A 19,957-nucleotide genomic window follows, 5' to 3' on the forward strand; every position below is an offset into this window, starting at 1 on the left:
AATGCTCTTGATTTGCCGACTAATTCCGAACAATCTGGCAAAATCTGAGCACTAATCATAACTTACGTATTCCTGACGAAGAGAACATACATAGGTCTAAAGTGCATGCTAAGTCATGTATGATTGAATACTATATTGGTGATCATTCTGATCGTCAACGGTCTTTTTGACACTCTTGTTCCCTGTTTCTCGTTTTTATTCAAAAGAATGAGTGACAAACGGAGGAATGTACCGACAAGTTTCTACGCCATCATTCAGCAATTCTTTCCGAACTGCCATCGATTAAGCAGACCACTAATAAAAACAGAAGATTTGAAGTGCATAGATTTGCATTCACGATTATGGAAGATCAATGTTAGCAATAAGGAATGAAAACATGAAAGTAAGAAAAAGAAATCTGGTTTCATACTTCTTTGCTCGACTTGAACCCAAGTCAGGAAAAATCACCAACTCATTTTCTGGTTGAAAAGGTTACCTGGATTCAGCCAAGCATTGAAAGTACACTTCTCGCTTGGCAATGAAAGGTGATTGTAAGTCTGAATGACATTTCTTTGAGATCCTGATTCACAGGATTGGTTTTTTTTTCTCGCTCATCTTGGCTCGCTGGATCGAAGAAGAAATCCTATGTATATTATTGACGCCTCACCTCGAGGGAGGTTAGATCGTTATCAAAGGACAATCCAGATTATTACGACCACAATCGAGCCCTACACGAGGAAGAGATCATCACTATTGGTTGCTCGGAGGAGAAATCTTGACACGTACATTATGACTCGCATGCAGATGCTTGAATGCAGATCACAATCGAGAGGGGAAATCATGATCAGGAGAGCCAGTTTTGATGCTAGCTATGATTCTCATCTCCAAGTTGTTTTGGAATATCAGGTAGTGCCATCTCAAGTTGCCCGGAAAGTTTCTCATCGTCCAGTATGAGTCAACTCAATGCTGCTCCTCTTGACCTTTGCCTCGGTCTCTCTTTCTACTGTAAATCTAAAAATGAACCATCTCGGCTACGACATGCATGCAAAGTGCATAGAGTTCATTCAGAACCTTGTTGGGTGCTCTAAACAGGTTTTTTTTCCACATCAAGCAAGCACACCGATTGGTAAGAAAAAAGACGGATCCAAAAGTCTCCTCGAAGGTGTTGGTGGTGATAATGATTGTGGTGATGACCCAACGATATTTATAAAGAATATGTTGGGAACTGACCGAATGGAGGTGATCGGTCAATATAGTCACTCCATGGCAAACATTCTGATTAAAACTTATAATAGAGGCCTTGGGTTGGCGGGATAATATCCAAGAGGAGGACCAGGTGGATCAGTCAAAGCTGGTTGATGCTCCAATGAACTAATACATCGCTGGTTAGAAAACTGAACTTTTCCTTGATGAAGTTTTTTTACCCATATTAGGCTACAATCATGTAAAAAGGAATTGTTAAATAGCGTTCTTACGAACATTGAACCTATCTTTTCAGTGGTGAAGAGCCTTTTCTTTTGATGAGTTATGGTCCAAGTTTTTTGTTCAGGCCTACAAAACAAATTTTCGGCCCACCGAAAGAAATTGTTTTGTGGGAGATTTCATTGGCTGTCGTTCATAATTGGCCAGTCTTGAATGAACAATCGTTTTCTAACGTTCAAGGAAAAGGATAGCAAAGATTGGTGCTTTGCTGCAACTTGTTCAATAATGTACTTGTAAGAGTTTGGTGGTATATTGTGAACCGTTTCAGGAACGGGAAGCCAGAGCAGAGGGAACCTCAAAGTTATTGAATTGGTCAACCAATGGTGTGGTTTGATATCAATCCAATATGCTTCACATGGTTATCATTGATTTACTATCAGGGATAGGAAGCCATTTGCATTTCTAACCTTACGGATCACTAACATGCCATCATGACATTCTTACTATCAATGACAGTGAGAAACAGAGCTTTCGATCCAAAGCCATTTTTGTTTGTTTTTTTCACGGGCTTTTCTAACCGCTACAGGGAATGTAATCCCCAGTGCTATTAAAATGAAAGGTTATAATTCNGACAGTGAGAAACAGAGCTTTTGATCCAAAGCTATTTTTGTTTGTTTTTTTCACGGGCTTTTCTAACCGCTACAGGGAATGTAAACCCCAGTGCTATTAAAATGAAAGGTTATAATTCGTCTATTCTTTACCCTACAATCTTTATATGACATTAGGTCTGCCAACGAGTTTGAATTGGCAAACCGAACTTATTTCAACTTTTAGCACTGGATTAAAAGGACCAACATCAAGTAGCTCCAAATGAGTTTCCTTGAAAAAGAATGTGTTTCCCATCACTTTCTTCTCAATATCTCGACAGGATCATTTGTCGATGATAAGTAAGATTCTCTACCCTCTTTGAGTCTGTCCGTCCAGAAATCAGAAATAGTTTTCTCAGTGGAACTTGATTTTATCCATGAATTCTCTTTGGTTTGGGAGCAATCCTTGTCCTTAAATTGATATTAAGCACCTCCTCCTCCGATGAAGTAGGGAGAAATTTGTCGGTAAATGCAACAACGGCTTCATAAAGAGTACGTCCCCTTGAAAGTGTCCTCAAGGCTATCTATCTCTTCACTCCCTAGAAGCAGTAAGTCGTGTGTATGTGCACACTCTCACACATCAGAGGTATGGCTAGAAGCCGGTATTGTTGGTGAGGGTCGGAGGGTCGGGAGTAGGCCCTTGTGTGTGTAATACAGCGAATCGATCCGTCGGTGGATCGGTTGTTTGGTTGGATGGTCGTAAGGTTGGTCGGTCGCTTCGTCGTACCAATCCTACCGCCGTTCAATCAATGTACGCATGGATGGACGGATGGGATGGCCTTAGCTAGGTTGCTCATAGGTGTTTCAATTGGCTAGGCTGAATGAAAAATGGCAAAATCTTGCCTTGAATTTGTCAATGAATGACAAGGGCGATTGTTCACGCAATTACAGACATTGTGAATAGTTTCAAGGCACAGAGTGCCTGATCGAGGAAATAAACGTAAAAAGGCCAAAAAAGTGCGTCAACGTTGATTTCTGATAAATGTGTCTAGCAGAAGAAACCAGAGGAAACATAAAAGATGAGCAAACGAACGTGAGTGTAAGATTATAATTGGTCAATGTCAGTCTGACAAAAAATTCTTCGAAATCTATCTCCAAACGTAACAGTTATTGCAAACTTGAAGGATTGGCTAATATTGAAGCGTTAATGGCAAGTGCGTCTTACCTGGATAATGTAAGGCCCACTCGAGCCGGGTAAATCCGCCATCGTGAATGACAGCAAAGACAGAGACGAGGTTGATCCGGAGGACAATGATGAGGTCACAGAGGAGCCAGTGGACCTCGGATTTGGCTTCGAAAAAACCTGAAACGAAACAAGTAGAAGGCTCACATCATTGTTTGCAGAACGCCTTGGAGCTCCGCATTTGTCCTTCACAACACATTTATCGACAAAGGAGTTACTGATACGGCGTTTCTCCCACAGTCAACACGAGATTAGGCGAGAAGCGCTCCAAGGCCCCAAATCATGTAAAATTGTCCATTATTATTTTAGATTATGATTTGATTGACAAACAAAGTAATTGAAACAAACAATTAAAAGAAGTCAGTTTTCCAATGAGTTGAAGATACTACGTTTTGTGATGTTCGCAATGTTTGAGTCTTGAGCCATAAAAACGTATTCATACAAATAAATACATCTTCGACAAAAAGTGTATTATCAAGGGTCGAAAAAATAAATATTTAGCTTAAATTAAGTTTCGAACCATTCCGACCATTCATGTTCATAATAACTTTATTCGCGATTTTTACCTTTATGATAATCTAAAACTGACAATTTTAGGGGAAAATTGTCGTCAATTTGTTTTTGATGATCGCCATGAAAAATATAATGAATGAAAAATTTGAAATAGAAATTATTTGTCCGATTTACAGGATAGGTTTTTCAATTTTCAGCAAGGTGTTTTCTAGCTTTCAAGGTATAGTTCTTTGGAAAAATCAATCTTGATAATGATAATGGAGTTAATTCTTATCTATGCACGATTGGATTTTTTTCAAAAAATCAGGAAGGATGTTTTTACCATTTTTCCGATATTTAATCTCATCGAGACGGATTGAACTCCACTAAGCTGACAATATTCTTTCCGCAAACTAAGGGCTCTTTAATGGCGTCACTGATGGAATAACCCAGATATTCAAGCTCAAATTTGTATCCTCAAACTATTTTGGGTGGTTTGATAACACTTCCGCCATCTAATCGATGTTATTGCAACCGACGACGATGATGGTGGTAATGATGATGATGTGACGACCATATATCTCATTCACTGCCACATCGGGCGAAGCACAACCAAAACCAATTGTAGTACTCAGAACCAGAATTTGATCGAGATGAGGGCAAGAACTGTTTGTCTACCAGATACCTCATCCACGTGGGCGAATTATTTCATGATCATATAAGAGTACCTTGCAACAAGCAGGGACAAGACGGAAGGCACTTGAGCACGTTGTGCTTTGTGAATACGGTTAAAAACGAAGCAATTTGGCTAAAAATTGCAAAAATGGCATGCTGGTTCAGAAAAACAGGCCAAAAGTGCTTGAACTTTTGCAATAGCTGCTGTCAAAGAGGCAATTCGCAATCTTCGAAGTTGGTAAGGCACACCACGGTCACCCACCAAGAGCTCACTCCACTACAAGTTCAACAAGCCAACTGAAGAAGTCGAAGAGCACCTAGTGCCTCCTTGGTACGTTCGTTGTATCGTTCGACCGTCATCTTCAGAGCTTGTTTCGATCAGCTGTTTCCCATGCCTCGACAAGTTTTAGGCCCGCCGTCATCGACATCTTCACACGCGTTGAGCTCGACTGGAAAGAATGCACACATCCCCCTTCTGTCTATTGCTATACTACTACATTACGTTACGTTAACGATAGGTAAGGTATGAAGCATCTCCGTGTGCTTGGGCTCATTCAAGTCCCAAAAGGAACGCAACTGAGGAGATTTATTGACATCTTTTTTGGATTCTAACTGACTATGAACCAACGTGAAACTAGGAATTAGCACTAAAACTCAATCATAACCGTCAATCACAATGCCAAAATAAGTCATTTTAACCCCGTCTCGGCCGTTTCGAATAAAAATGAAAAAGTATTTTCCCGTGCGTGAAAAGGCAAATCACGGCTGAAGACATGTGTAAAAAAGACCCACATGATTAAAGAACAAGCTGTAGAATGAAGGGAAAATAATTCTGTATGTTTGTTAGCTTTCCTCTAATTGGCGCATTTTGGCTCATTCATAAATCTGTATACTGCATAAAAGGAACAGAGTGCTCGGTTTCTGTCAAGATGTCTCGAGGTAGAACTTACGCAACGCTATTGCACAATTGCGCGGGCTTGTCACTTGCCAACTTACTCCAGAGGAGGTCGTTTACTTGTCTTTTGGTAATGGATGTCGAAGAAGTGTCATCACAATGACATTAGCAATCTTCAGACAGTAACATCCTAAAGTGACGACCACCCCCAATCTTTAAATTTCTACGCGTAACAATTTTCAAAGACATTGCTTTTTCACTACTACCCCACGATAAAGAGAGACGAGACAAATTTCACCGCCACTCATCAGATTCAATTTTGGTGCTTTTTTGACGACTATTCCTCACTTTGTTTGACCATTTAATTATCACGACCGGATAATTAATCAAACTTGACAAGGAAGACAACCCCCCCCCCCTCGTTTTTCTCATTCGGCAACGCTCGAAGAGGTCCAGGACCATCAAAAATCACTTTCTCGTACCAACAATCTCATCTCTGTCACGATCATGCCTCTACCAACCATCGACAGTCTGCTTCTCTTGCCTTTCCTTTTCATCTTGTTCCTCCACTTGTGTGCATAACAACCATTTTCTTCTTCTTCCATCTCTTCTTCATCATCATCTTCTTGGTCGTCTTTTCCATTTCGATTTTAACTTCTAACGTCGTGAATGTGTGTACTGTGTGTACTGTGCAGTAGTACCCATGATCATGATGCTTGCCCATCAAGATTTACATATGACGACAGGATCACAACATGATAGCCAGCTTTTCACCTGACTACAATGCTCACAAGCTCGAATTAGTTTCTCCATTAGCCAAATACTGTGCTTGAATTGAGCAAAGCCACCACTCAAATCGTAGGACGAAACTCATTCCATCGTTCAAATTTCCTGTGCTGTACGAAAACTGTGGCTGGCTGATTTTAGCAAGATAGTTCATCATGCCGCCATCTGACTCGGAAATTGGTAAGAAATTAAATATTACCACTAAACATTTGCCCATGCCGGGTTTTGTCCGTACGTGCCAGGTAAATGAGTGAGTCAGGCTAGCAATCAGTCAGTTTGTTTTCTCCCTCTTACGCTCTCACACACCAACACAACACATTCTAGTGTTTGAGAGCAACAAGTAGACGAAGGATCTCACTCATATTTTTTTTGCAATAAGCTGGCCTAAATAGGTTTCTCCATCACTCCCAAAGAAGCCAAGCATATTTTCGTGGACGAAAATCGCCGTTAAACCATGAACTGGTTGAATGGTCTGTCAGATTGGCACCGAGTGATGATCATGGTGGTAGTGGTGGAAAAAGAATAGCAGGGGGAATGCCGCAATTTCTTCCGAAGACGAACCAATTCTTTTTCATAGACTTGTTTCTTAACTCATCCAAAGTTTCTTCCCAGTCCATTTTACCCTTCCATTTGCAGTATTGTAAATTGGTAAGCGAGGAAACACGAAGACAAAAAGTTTCTTACATGAGAAAATGATGTGATTGATTTCATTCTCATCACGATGATGAACAACATGGAACGATCGGAAAATTCATAGAGCACATGGCCATTATTTTGAATCCATTTTTATATCCAGTCAACACAAAGTGACAGTTGCCTTGCAATACACGCGTGAAAAAAATGAGCACCGGTAGTTTTGCAATTTGAAATGACAAGATTACCACGTCCGTCATCGAAACAACTGGCTCACTCATCAAAATACTTCTCACCCTCGCCATTCGGATGGAAAGAATCTTAATCTCGTCAAACTCTTCCATCTCGGCATCTCAGAAGTTGTAATGAAGTTACTTCTGCGGAAATGAAACGAACAAGGCAAAAAATCAACAGAGGTAATCGAGCGAGGAACGAAATTTTCAAGCACCAATGAAATAAAATACGCCTGGATACCTAAAAGGGATAATACCTAATAGGCTAATTAATAATAACAGTGCAGCAAATTCACCAGGAAGCTTAAAGAATTCTCGTGAAGACAAAATGAAAAAAGTAGTATTTTTCCAAGGAAGAGTTAATTTCTTCAAAGGGCCTACAAAATTGAAGTAGCCAACAACAAATAAGGCCGGGTTGGTGTAATAATGAAGCTATATGATCGGTCCCTGTCTTTTATTTTGGTCATTTCCAGAAACCGCCAAAGAATGGCATAACTTTTTCCAACTGGGTAAAATATCCATCCCAACCCAAGAATAAACGAATGATCTCATTAAATAGAAATTTAAAGCCCAAAAACTTCTCCCCTTCTTTATAAAAACTGAGATTTTAACACCAAACACACGCTAAAGGCTCAGACTGAGTTCCAAGATTCAACGTGAAGCTTTATCTGCACGAAATTCAAGAGCTATGTTTGTTTAAAGCTGTAGACTGGTGACTAATTAAGGTGATAGGGATTTCGCGACTTACGTATGTTCCAAAGTTGAGAACTAACATAGAGGTCTCTCAGAAGGTGATAAGTAGAGGAATGGTATTTTTTTTGTCTTAATTGGCCACTATACAAAACTTCGTAGATTAGCACAAGATTGTAACATTATATCAAAACAAGGTTGTGGTGTTCACCCATAAAAAGCAACTTTAAAAGAGGGAGACACCTTTCCATTTTAGGCATATCGTTGGGATTCTGAATTGCAGCGACAGCAAAAACGCGGCGACAAAGACAAAGGAATAGCCCGATTTTAGCCATTGAGAGTCTGTTAATTCGGTTCTCTCTGAAGATGGAATTGACCACCCAAGGTCAACTTTGAAGTCTTTGGCTTAAGACCAGGGTACCAAGTTGCATAAAGCTGTTTAACGAAGTGAGAAGACTCACAGACTCACGGGTGCGTCATTATGGTGATCCTTACTTTACGTCCGTAGCGCTGGAATACCAGTAGTAATGCCCACGTACCAAATCCCATCGCCATCTCGCTCCCCCTGTTTCTTTCTATTTCTTGTTCAGCTTATTGTAGGCTAGGGCTGCGGCTTGGCACAAGATGTAAGTGCTGGGGTAGGTGATAGCACCTGCCGAGGTTAGAATCTACTCTAGGGCTATAGGTCGGGAATGGTGATTTTCCAAATAAGGCGAAGAGTTGAGTGATGGCCAAGTCATTCTCCAGATACATTTTGCAACACTTAACAAGACGTTCTTTTCGTCTTTGCCAATGAACAGCTTGTCGTTTTGATATCCTGGGGTTGACCACATATGAAAATGGAGCCCAAAATTAAATGGGCACTACGGTACATCTTCAAGTTGCTGTGTCAGTCGGCGAGACTGCAATTTGTTGAACGGTGAGTTAGCTCGAAGCGGCTCCAGCAAGACCAATTTTCGTCAACTTCTGTTCCCAAAATAAGAGGCTTCTTCGAATAAGTGAAGATCACGAGGACAGGAAGGAACAGTAGCTTTATGATGTTATTTGGGGGGGTTTCGAGGAAATTGCTCTCCTAAAATTATCTACAGCTAATCAACTACAGATTGCATCAAGCCTGTTTTGAAACAAGGAGGAGAACGTCCCCTCCAAATGCTCTCCAGTACCTCAACCAACAAAGACTCTCACTTTAAGGGAGGTCTTGGCGTCATCTTGGTTGGAATTTGAACAGACGCACTTAACTAAACTTGAGTGGTGTTGGGTACATTATAATGCCACTAGGTTTCTTCCTGAGAAGATAAATAATATTCATCCAAGGTGAAAGGTCTATCTAAATTGGAAGTGAAGAATTTCATGAACTAAAGTTTGGTTTTTAGTTTTGATCAAATAGTCCTTCCCTCTAACCTTGGAGGAAATATGTTGAAAACCATTTGTGAAAATTTCTCAAACGATTTCCTACCTACACAAACTCGTTCACAAAGATGCGGAGAAGAAAAATAAGCATTTCTGGCAGCTTTGATCTTGAGCACTCGTCTCAAACAGCAAAGCCCACCCAATTTTGAAGGTAACCCAAAACCAACCGACTAATACCGTTTTCTCAGCGAACATTTTGTGACTAGCAGAGAGCGAGTGCGTAGATTTGAGGCCCGATCTGGCCAACTATCATCCTCGAGGTGAGAAATGGATATCCTTCAATTCAGCAATTAAAAGCCTCACTTTGAAGGTCACAATTGCGCTAAGGAAAGACAGTTTAGACAACGCCTCTGAACTTGCCGACTCTTGACGGAGTAGATTCTTTGAGGTTCAATGAGATTAGGGGGGTGGTTGAAGATATGTTGGAACAAACGGGGAGGTAAGTAAATAGGCGTTTTTCGGCCATTCTTTGTTAACAACACCATGCTAAACGTGCCTGAATTTTGACAAATTTGCCCTTACCCTTAAGAGGATATTGACTTGGTTCAAAAAGCATCAGCTTATAAAGTTCAAACTTTTATTGATCTGAGCAAACTGATCTTGCCACAAATTTTCACTAAAAACATCGTAATAAGACTATGCTTTACCGGATGGATTGACTTGAACTGTTGAAAAACTAGGTGTTTGATAACGAGATAGTCATCATTCGAGAGATTACGAGTAATTGCTTCCACTCTTATTGACGAGTGCGTGACTTTAAGCCTTAGAAATGGGGTTTGAGCACCCATAGGGCTCTAAAATAACTGAAATAAAGGAATATCACGCATCACACAAGAATAATTTCGAACTCGAATCAGATCAAATTATTGTAGGCTATATGTTGCGTAAAGCCAGCCAGTAGTTGCTAGATATAAATTTTGCAGTGTCTTAGATCTTTTGGCAAGGTTAGTGCGACCCGAAATTTGCAACACAAACATTTTTGGAGGGGGAAGCATTTACCGATTTTTAATGATCTTCTTGAATAAAGGATGAATTTCGTTTTGTATTCTAAAATCTAAAGATTTATCATTCTTTAACATAAAAACCTTATGGCCATGAAAATAAGAAGTATGCATATGCAAAGCCGAAACCAAACTAGATCATGTGCATCTAAAAATTCGACTAAGATGACCATAACTAGTCATTTTGATTGAACGCTTTAACATTTCTTAGAAGGCGATAATTGGACAATAATTCAACTGGTTCTTGTTCATGAAATTTTAAGGTAGTTTTCTCATTATATATCTTGGTTAAAAAAATATGTTCTCTGACAATCGCATTCTGACCTTATCGAAATACCGATATTCCTACAAATTTTTTAATCAATGCGATTTGCTGATCCTGATCTGTTAAGACAAATCAATTTTTCTCAGCATGTTATTTGATTTGTGAGGCAAATTTGGCCTATTTGACCCTTTAATTTTGTTAGTAAAAAAAACTTTACATGGGATGTGCAAATTTTGGCCGGTCCCTCTGAAAAGATATTGACTCAGGGCGTGCCTATCCCTTTTAGCTACCCCATTTGACCTACAAAGGTTGCTTATCAGTATTGGAGCTTTTAAATGATTATTGCCTTACCGTTCAATCCCTAGATTGGGAAAAATCCGTTGTTGTTTCTTGTTCAGCCGATGGATTTCAGTAGGTTCCAAATTATGATCGCTTCAGGATGGCGATATCAACAGCCCGCAGGCAAACTCAAGCCGAAAATAGATTTGGCACACAAGCACAACCTGGGCCTAACATCCGTGGTGCACCTTTTACTGTAGCATTTCAAATATCTCAGCTCAACGACCATTAACATAACAATCAGGCCATAGATAAGAATGGCCGGGCTCAAATTGACCTTTCTTATAATCCGTTCCAATGCATATCAGATCCAAATCAGACCCATTTCTGGCTTGAGTCCAATGGCATAGCGGTCAACCCGCACTGGCCGGGCACTAAAATTTGAAGTGGCGTCACTCCGAATCAATGTATGGCCTTCTTAAGGGTTCTCGTGATCCTATTTTGAACGATCTCGATTGTTTATTTTGGTGGTTGAAACGGCTGCGGATAGAAATCCGTTTGTTTTGGCTGGGCCCGCTTCCGCTCCCGCTCACTAGTCTTTACAATGGTCTTTTCACTAACCCACCCGCCTCGCTTTGATTCTCTCACGCCGCACGTTGTGAACGAAGGTTGACAGCGATCCCTTCAAAGCTCGAGGATTACCGGACCAACCAGACAATTGAACGCGTTTGGCACCAAGGCTGGCGAACCACCCACCTCCCCCTACTCGAGAGACTTGGTTCCTATCACCGACCACTGGGGGCCACACGCTGCGGTGGTTGGCACTGACTTGAAGGAAGGCAGGCAAGGAGGACGGGTGAGCGGAGGACTTTCTAGTTTTGGTTCATTCACGGCCGACTCCCTATTCGATTCCCTACGGATGGAACGGGACGGATGGAACGAGACGGACGGACGGATGGATGAGCGAAGGTGTGAACGCACAGACCCACAGGTCGTCGGTGGGTGATGGGTAGCTGGGTCGCTCAGAGGCCAGGAACACTTGCCTCGGGTTGGGACGAGTTCGAGCCGTTGAAGTCACTGGCGGGAGTGGTAGCGAAGATCGCTGGCGTTGAGTCGCAGGCACTGGGTGGGTGGCCCCTGACGAAAGGGTCTCCTCGCGGCTGGTATAGACCCTTTGGGATGGTTGTGACTGGCTTTGAGGTTAAGAGAGGCTGGACGACGCCTTCACTCACTCACTCACTGACTAACTGAGTACTGTTGCTGATTGCTCCGCCACTGCCAGCTGCGCTGAGGGCTGAACGGCCGACAGGTGAGAATCGAATCATTCGCCTGTTGCTTCGACTACATCTCTGCTGCCCGGGCTGCCTGAATTTGTACCCTGGCCTAGTTCACTCAAGATGACCTGATCAGGTTGGGTTGGAGTGTGGCCAACTTTCGCGGCTCACTGAGGTGACCATAAAGTATGAGATACTTGGTCACTTTATAGCTCCTGTGGATGATTTATTCATTTGATTGACTATCAACTATCAACTATCTATTGACTTGATTGACTTGATATGTAAATTCTGTCGCACCATAACTATAATTCTGTATATAGATGCAAATAGTTCTTATGATTTATGTATCTCTAAATCAAGGGCTCGAACCGTTCCTTATAAAAGTAGCGCGTCACTAGTGATGGAACAAGTCCGGACTCGAGTCTTTTACTTGATTGTGGAGAAATTGGCCTTGAACTTGTCCCAAAAAAATATTCATATTTTCTTAGAATTTCGCAAAACGAGTCTTTTTGCAAAAACTTACTTGAGTAAAACAGAGCTCAAGTCTTTTGCCGGACTTGAGTCCGGACTCGGTGAGTTCGGCAAGAAGCATTAAAAAAAAACAATGGACTCGTCTGACTTTTGCCGGACTCACCCCAGCACTACGCATTACCGTTATCGTTACTAATAGCGTTACTTTTTCAGAGAAATAAATGGCCTAAAACTGCAAAAAAGCAACAACAACGTTTTATCCAAGTTTTTTCACGTTTGGTTAATATTACGTGAAATAAAAATGACGAATATACGAGGGTACAAGGATACAAGGGTTCAAGGATCAATGCTTTGGTTCAACCCGTTTTCATTTTTACTACAGATTTTGACAAGCAGTGTTTATCTTACTTTTCTTGCTTTAAAAAAATTAACGTAGGACAAATATTCCCCTGGTTTGACGAGAGGTAAATCCGGGCTACATTTTGAGGCTAACTCGCGCATTTCCGTCATGCAACTAGTGGTACCATTTGTCACAGAAAAAGAAAAACTAATAACTCTAGTTGCAGCCACCTGTAATTATTCATTTGTATCAGTAGCGAATAAATTGGTGCATTTGAGACGGAACTTTAAAACAAAATTGGGGAGGAAATCAATCAGTAAGTAATCATCCTTTCTCTTGAAAAAAAACCAGCATTCTGTAGCACGCCTCTTGTAACTTATTAAATGTCTTGACACCCCATTGGTGCAATGCATGTCCAATGGTGCAATTCCTTTCTCAAGCTTTATCAGGGCAAGTGGACTTTTGATCAATGAAATAATGCCAACAATCCGGGACTATCTGACCTAATGGTTATGATATCTGATGAGATTTCTTTATTTCCCAAAGTAGAGGAAGGTACACATACAGGCATTCATCCATTCATGCTCAGGTTCAATGGCAGGTTCATAAATAACCAGGAGAGGCTAGAGGGCTCGTCAGAGAAAAGTCACTTGAGGCTTTGCTTTGAACACATTTTGGTAGTTGGGCAGCAGGGTGTCGGGCTGATCGACTTCTCTTGCGTTACGCAGTTTCAAAGAAAGCAGACGAACGAGCCATCAACTCACTTTTAGAATGTATCAAGCTTGAAAAGGTTTGCATCGTCCCATCAGTAATCAGTACTGAGAAGCGGTAGTTTAGGTAGGACCATAGAAGAAGTAACATAGAAGAGTACAAATCGGGTTTGTTGTGGTTTTTTACTGCAGCTGAATTGGTAACCAATGGACAGTGTAACTCTAGCTGATGGAAAGTAGCGCCTCTACAATCAGAAACTATACCTTAGGAGCCGGTCAGCTGACATTCATTTGCTTGTCCGCTTGGCTAGCTCTCATCGCACTCTGTAGAAATTGCCTCCTCTTTGGTATGACATTGGAGAAGAAGAAGGGACCCACCCAAACGATTCAGGGATACCAAAATCGCCCGATCTCTGGATTGAATACGCCATCAACTCTAGTGGGAGACGTTTCAAATTCTCTAAGAGTAAAATTCCAAAAAGTTATGACATGGAAATATTCATTTACAGGAGGTTGTATACAATACTATACGATTGATAACGTGTCAACACTTAGACAATCATCGTTTCCAACATAATAGAACTAGGAAAAGCACAGTTTCACAAAAATTTGGTGACGTACTTTAAAAAACATCACTTGTTCTAAACTTTCCATTAATTTTTTTAGTGTATTTTAATAGAAAAAGATGATAATGAAAAGTCGCTGGTATGCTGCAAGTATGCAATATATAGCTATCTTTTTATCCCTATTTGAATGAAACAAGTGTTAGTAATTATAACCTTATTCAATTTGAAAGGTCTCTCAGAAGGTTTGGTGGTGCATTTACGGTCTTAGAATAAATAAGCAATAACTTGTTCAGCGAAAAATACTTGAAAAAGTCAGGCATGTTAGAGGGTATTCTTGAGTTTCTCCGGTATCTTCATTTGTTTGTCCGCGCAACGAGAAGAGGGAAAGGCGAATGAAAAAGGCTATGTGACAATACAATCGCTGCCTGTGGTTTTTGTCGCTTATATCCTTAGCTTGTTATCTCTGGTCACTACTAGTGATGGGGATCAAATTGATAATCACGCTAGGTTGCGACCAGGGCTACCAATTTACATTTTCAATGGCCTAAGACATTACTGGTGGAATTTCCGAAACCCATTAGTGAGCCTCAAAAAGTAACCCTGATTTTTCTTCCGTCAAATCAGGGTTGCCCTTTTTGCTCAAACCTAAGTGTTCACGTTGCGATGAAATAGGCGGGTGCTATCGCTATCCACGTTTTCTGGCAGCCTTGAATTTGAAATTTGATTTGATCCCATCATTAGTCACTAGAGTGTGAATAGATTTGATTGTTTTGGGCATCGCTCACATGGCAGCCCTGCTGCATTGTTTATGAAATAACAAAAGAAAGGGGAAATTGTGGAGGGAAGTTGATGGGACTTTTTTGCTCACTCTTCGACCATTTCTTCATCATCGGAATCCATTCAGTCTCCCGTGAGCCCACATCACTCAACTGAGGTATGACGGAAGGTCAAGCGCCTTACTACGGTTGATCATCCCCTAATAGATTCGAGCCCAATCCACCGTAAACTTGCTAGGAAGCCGCTGTTCCGCCTCCTCATCTTGATCCGAGCTCTACCTAAGCCTGACCATTTTGACCAGGAAGTAATCGGTCAAGATCCATTACGAGTTCAGATGGATAGGTTACTCCAGGAGACTCAAACCTGGTTAGGTCAATTTGAGTGGCTGTTTGGGTTTTCCAATGTGGATATTCTATCGCGTTGTGCACAAATGCCCTCATCGTGGATCCGTTGGCTCGAGGCCGTCCATTTGGCTGATCTTAAAGCGGCGATACAAGGCAGATATGGGTCCGATATGGCGGAATCCAACCTACCCCATGAGGTCCAAGCCTTTTTCCTGGTTCGGTGTCGCTTGCAGGACCAATTTCGGGCCCATCTATGCAGGAATATCCTGGAACAAGCACTACCTCATCCCACAAGTTCGTTTGTGCTCCATAATGATGGGATTCCGGCCAAGAAGCGGCACGAAATCACGCGACTCTCGCAATTCATCGGACAGGCTTGTCAGACGCACAGTTTACGCAAAGTCGTAGATGTGGGTTCGGGTTTGTCGTATCTAGATGAGATATTAGTCCGTCAATGGAACTTGTCCGTGCTAGCCATTGAGGGCAATTCGTCACACATGGAACGAGCCCGCTTGCGCACATTGGATTTGAACCCCGCGTCTCTGCGCTTAAAGAAAGCCTTCATTGCCAACGCTTCCGACCTTAAGACGTGCTTGGCTGACTTTCTGGATGATCCTGATGAGCCTTTGTCTTTGATCGGACTCCATTGCTGTGGAGACCTGACGCCCAATTTGCTACGGCTTTTCTTACAATTGCCCAATCTCCGTATGATTTCGCTGGTACCTTGCTGTTATCATCAGATTGGTCCGCAGTCTCCCAATTTGTGTCTGTCGAATGCGAGCATGAATAGCCGTTACTCAAACAGTCTTCATACTCATTTTGCTCGACGTTTAGCCGCCCAAGCGTCCGTTTCCCAATGGTTAGAACAGACCGTGGCCGATCATGAGGCTCACCAAATCCAATTCGGAGTTCGAGCAGCCGTCCAGACCTGGGTTCGAAAACACGGAGCCAGTTTAAAAAAAAGAACTCGGAGAGGCTATCGACGGAGTGACTCACCCAGGACTGTGGGTGGTGCTTTAGAAGCGTTTTGGGGCCGCTTTGAGTTGCAATCCGACCAAGAATCGGATCCCGCTGACTTACTTAGTTGGGTCTTGTCCCATGAGCCGTCTTTTCCTCTGTTGGAAAAGTTGACTGGTTTGCAGATGAGCTTACAACTTTTGTTAGAAAATTGTATTCTATGGGACCTTGTTGAATTTTTACGGGACAACGGCCTGACCAATGCCTCTCTAATTGAACTATTTCATGCTAATATATCACCCCGAAATAAGGTTCTTCATGCTACCAAAGGTGACTAGGCTCTGCAGGCTGTGATTTCTTATTCATATATATTTTTTTTTTAGGACCAGGAACCAAACCTCAAGCAATTAATTCCAAACTTCATGGAACGACGTACCATTACCATAAAAAGTCCCTTGAGTGCGGAACAACTCCGAATTTTGGCCCTTTACAACCAGTGTGGGCTAAAGTTGGATAACAAAACCTTTCTGGCCATTTGGAAGCTCTGCAACTTGGGAATACCATCTGGGCACATTGTGTCGCTCCTCAAAGACCTGAGCAAGTGCGCTCCAGTAGACCATTCGTAGGCTTTGGGAAATGGAAAGTCAAGCAAAAATGAGTCAACCGATGGATCAGGGCGACATCCCATTCCAACAGGAGTCTGAAACGTTTACTGAAGTCATAGAGGCCGCTCAAGTTGGCGAGGAGAGTGAAAAAGACAATTGCCATCAATCTGAAACATTCACCGAATCTATTCTGGCCGATCACAGTCTTGATAAAGAAAACAATGTGAACATCATGAATGGAAACGAAGCCATCCTTGTAGATGGTAATCTTGAGGACGATACTAAACCTGACCAAAAAATCGCCCAACTTCCTCTAGGTCGTGTCAAACATATAATGAAAATGGATCCCGATACAAAGATGGCGAGTCAAGAAGCCGTATTTCTTATTGCCAAAGTAACTGAGCTCTTCGTGGAGAGTCTCGCAAAAGAAAGCTTCAGCTACACCAACCAAAACAAGAAGAAAACCTTGTCCAAACCTGACGTGGATCGTGCCATTGACGCTGTCGATTGCTTGGCCTTTCTAGAGGGAGCTTTAGAAGATTAGATAGATATCCATGTCTATAATCCAACAACATGAATAAAACTTGCTTAACACGGCTTCTGCTCGAAGATTCGGACTCGGTGATAGAGTCTTCTCTGTTTGTGAAGGCCGTTTGGTTGAAAAATGACGTGACTCTGACTTTACTAGACACATCTCAAAATCGTGCTTGGACGGTGGTGATCGACCACGAAGAGGTGGTCCAACGCTCTCAAGAGCAAAGACTCGAACAGTTGAGTGATTGGGTAAAGGAGGCCTTTTCCAAGGGCTCAAACAAGAACATCTTTCGAATAGAATGCCAAAATGGCATCCTAACCTGGAAGCGGAGAGAGACAGAAACCTCCAAGATCGTCCTCCATGTGGGCGATTTCTCGGCTCTTGCCACCAATCCGTCGGATGCTCAACGCGAGTTCTTTGAAGCATCGATTGCCACGATCTCCAGAATGAGCGAAGAACTGAGTAGTCTAAGCGAGCGCCAAGATAAACTCATAACTGATCTCCGGGCCAGTCGCTGTCAAATGCGTGAATTCAAAGAGGCAAAGGCAAATCTAGAGGAGCAGATGTACGCTCAATTTTTGCCCATTTTGAACGCGAAACAAGATAAAATAGCGGAATTGCAAGCCACAATCACTAGTCTCAGGACACAGAGTGATTCATCGAATCCGACCACCGTTCAGGAGTTGGAACATAACGACTACGATTCGGATACTGATATGGATGACGATGATACGGCCAAGTCCTCGAGTCAAGCCGCACAACCTCGGACCCGTAGACGCTCGTCATCTATGAATAATTCCCAAAATTTCTTAAGCTTGTAAAACTTAAGGGCATGGTTATTTTACAGGTCGACATTAAAACAAAAATGGCAGCTTGTTGCCAACTTGTGGTTTGTCTTAACCCACTTTGCCTTATTGCCATTGCCTACACTCTTAAAGCAGGCTACTAAGCGTGTTTCTAATCATACGGATGCATTGCGTAGGGCAGGAAGTGTTTTTGGGTGAAAAAATCAACGTGGATCGAGTTAGTTTAAGAAAGAGTTGGAAATCAGCAAGAAATGCCAAATAGAGGTAAAAGAGTACTAAAACGGTTAAAAATTAGCTGCTTAGACAGCGGCGCAATTTCGATTGCAAGGGCCAAAAGCTGGGAGGGCCCCCTCCTTTTTCGTGCCATGCCGGTCCGGTGATGCTGACTCTGAACGATCACCAATGAAAGAAATTAAAGAGCTAAGTCGGGACACTTTTAGAACTACATTTCTTGAGAACTGAGAGGAAGAGCCAAATAGAGTTGTATAGAGCTAGATTTGGTCAAGCTCGGTCTGCCTTAGATTTGAGCCTGCATTCTCAATTTGTACTTGAAGAAGGGGTTATCTTTGATTGTGTTTCACTAAATGAATGTTAGTCTACTTTTGAAACAGGGAGATGAGCAAGTGAGTACTAGAGACTAAATTTTAAAGAATACTGATATGTTCAAGTTGACCTTTACCTTGTTTGTAGGGCATTAGTTGTTCCTCAATAAAAGGAATGAATTACAGTTACAATTACTTTGGTCAAAAATAGTAATTCGTTACACAACCATTACTCAAAAAATGTAATGGCGTTACTCATTGCAATTACTTTTGCTAAAATTTTAGATGACCAATATTCATGGTTTACCACATTCAGACCATTCTTCTCAAAAGAAATGAAGTTTTTTGACCCAAGCACTCCTAATGCGTAACATTTGAAGATTTCTTGTCAACATTTTTCAATAATGAGCCTTGGCATTTAATTTTAGCATATTGTACAAAATGCATTGCATCATAATACTTTGAGGAGTAAAGATTGGGACCCTGGATGGAATAATGATTGTGGAAGGTTTGAAACAATGTCACAAAAGTCATGATGGAAAACAGTATTAGACATTGTGAAGTCGGTAAAGCTTCTCCATAAGAAGTCTATCCCTTAAGTGAGGTGAAGTGAGGAGGCTTTGTAAATTTGAAGCATCATATTCAAGCCAAGGAGAGATTTCCCATGCTTGGGTCCAACGGAATTTGATTGAGAAGATGTAAACACTAAAGTAGCAAATGCAACAAGATTCAAAACCAATAACACCTTCAGAGTGGTTAGGAGCAAACAGTTTTCAACCCTGACTTTCTTTGATCAAAATATGCGAAATGGAAATAGTAAAAGTGGCAATTTCTGTTGAGTTTTAAGGTTCTTCAGCTGTCACGAGATAAACAAAAAATTAAAGGCCATTCTGGAAGCTGAAGAAGGAACGAGTAACAAGCAATTCTTGTAGATTTTGGGTTGTTACAATTTCACAATTTTAAAATGTAATGCAATTACAGTTCCTTTTTCGAGAAGAGGAACAAATTACTGTCAATTTGTTAATTGTAGTTTTGTTTCCCTGCTTGTTTGTTTGCTTAATTGATTGAAAATTTAGAATATATGTTGGCAAATATTTGATCCATTTTCAAATGAGTTAAGTGTTGCTAAACTAACATGATAACAACGAACTAGTTAAATGGACATTTGATAATTTTGTTGTTCCTAAGTCATTGCCAGATAATTACTTGCATTCAAAACTTCAGTTTTGAGTGTCAGTGGACTCATGAAAAGACAAACCAGAACAGAGAAGCTGTTTTCAATATTTAACCCATTAAAGAGTACTGGACAAGTTCTTATGCCAATTCTAATTATAGCATGACCAAGATTTTTACAACCCAAACATATTTGTAGCTCTGTTTTGCTCCATTAAATCCTTTATTTTTTCATGATTTGTCAAGAGATTTTTGCAAACTTGC

General features: G+C 41.4%; 2 protein-coding genes across 4 annotated transcripts in view; one reads left to right on the forward strand and one right to left on the reverse strand.

Annotated features, from left to right (window-relative positions):
* The window catches only part of LOC131889207 (serine/threonine-protein kinase N-like), a 28,142-nt gene extending 16,303 nt beyond the window's left edge, over positions 1–11,839 (reverse strand). For 2 of the 3 annotated variants that reach the window (XR_009374184.1, XM_059238243.1), the window contains exons 1-2: positions 4,067–4,203; positions 3,214–3,351 (exon numbers count right to left, since the gene is read on the reverse strand). Coding sequence is in view for 2 of the 3 variants with exons in the window: in XM_059238243.1 (XP_059094226.1) it covers positions 3,214–3,351; positions 4,067–4,090 (162 nt within the window). In the remaining variant the exon portion in view is untranslated. Of the gene's footprint in view, positions 1–3,213; positions 3,352–4,066; positions 4,204–10,662 lie in introns of those variants that run through there. The other variant, XM_059238244.1, reaches the window with a different exon arrangement.
* Positions 11,840–14,754: 2,915 nt separating this feature from the next.
* Positions 14,755–16,415, forward strand: LOC131889621 (methyltransferase-like protein 25B). Its single transcript, XM_059238761.1, has one exon. The coding sequence runs from the start codon at positions 15,066–15,068 to the stop codon at positions 16,368–16,370; it is 1,305 nt and encodes a 434-aa protein (XP_059094744.1). The 5' UTR covers positions 14,755–15,065; the 3' UTR covers positions 16,371–16,415.
* The last annotated feature ends 3,542 nt before the right edge of the window (positions 16,416–19,957 follow it).

The sequence above is a fragment of the Tigriopus californicus genome, chromosome 10 (assembly GCF_007210705.1).
Source record: "Tigriopus californicus strain San Diego chromosome 10, Tcal_SD_v2.1, whole genome shotgun sequence".
Classification (NCBI taxonomy): domain Eukaryota; kingdom Metazoa; phylum Arthropoda; class Copepoda; order Harpacticoida; family Harpacticidae; genus Tigriopus; species Tigriopus californicus.

Coding starts and splice junctions, on each gene's coding strand:
- LOC131889621 (XM_059238761.1), top strand. CDS start 15,066: ATGGATAGGTTACTCCAGGAGACTCAAACCTGGTTAGGTCAATTTGAG.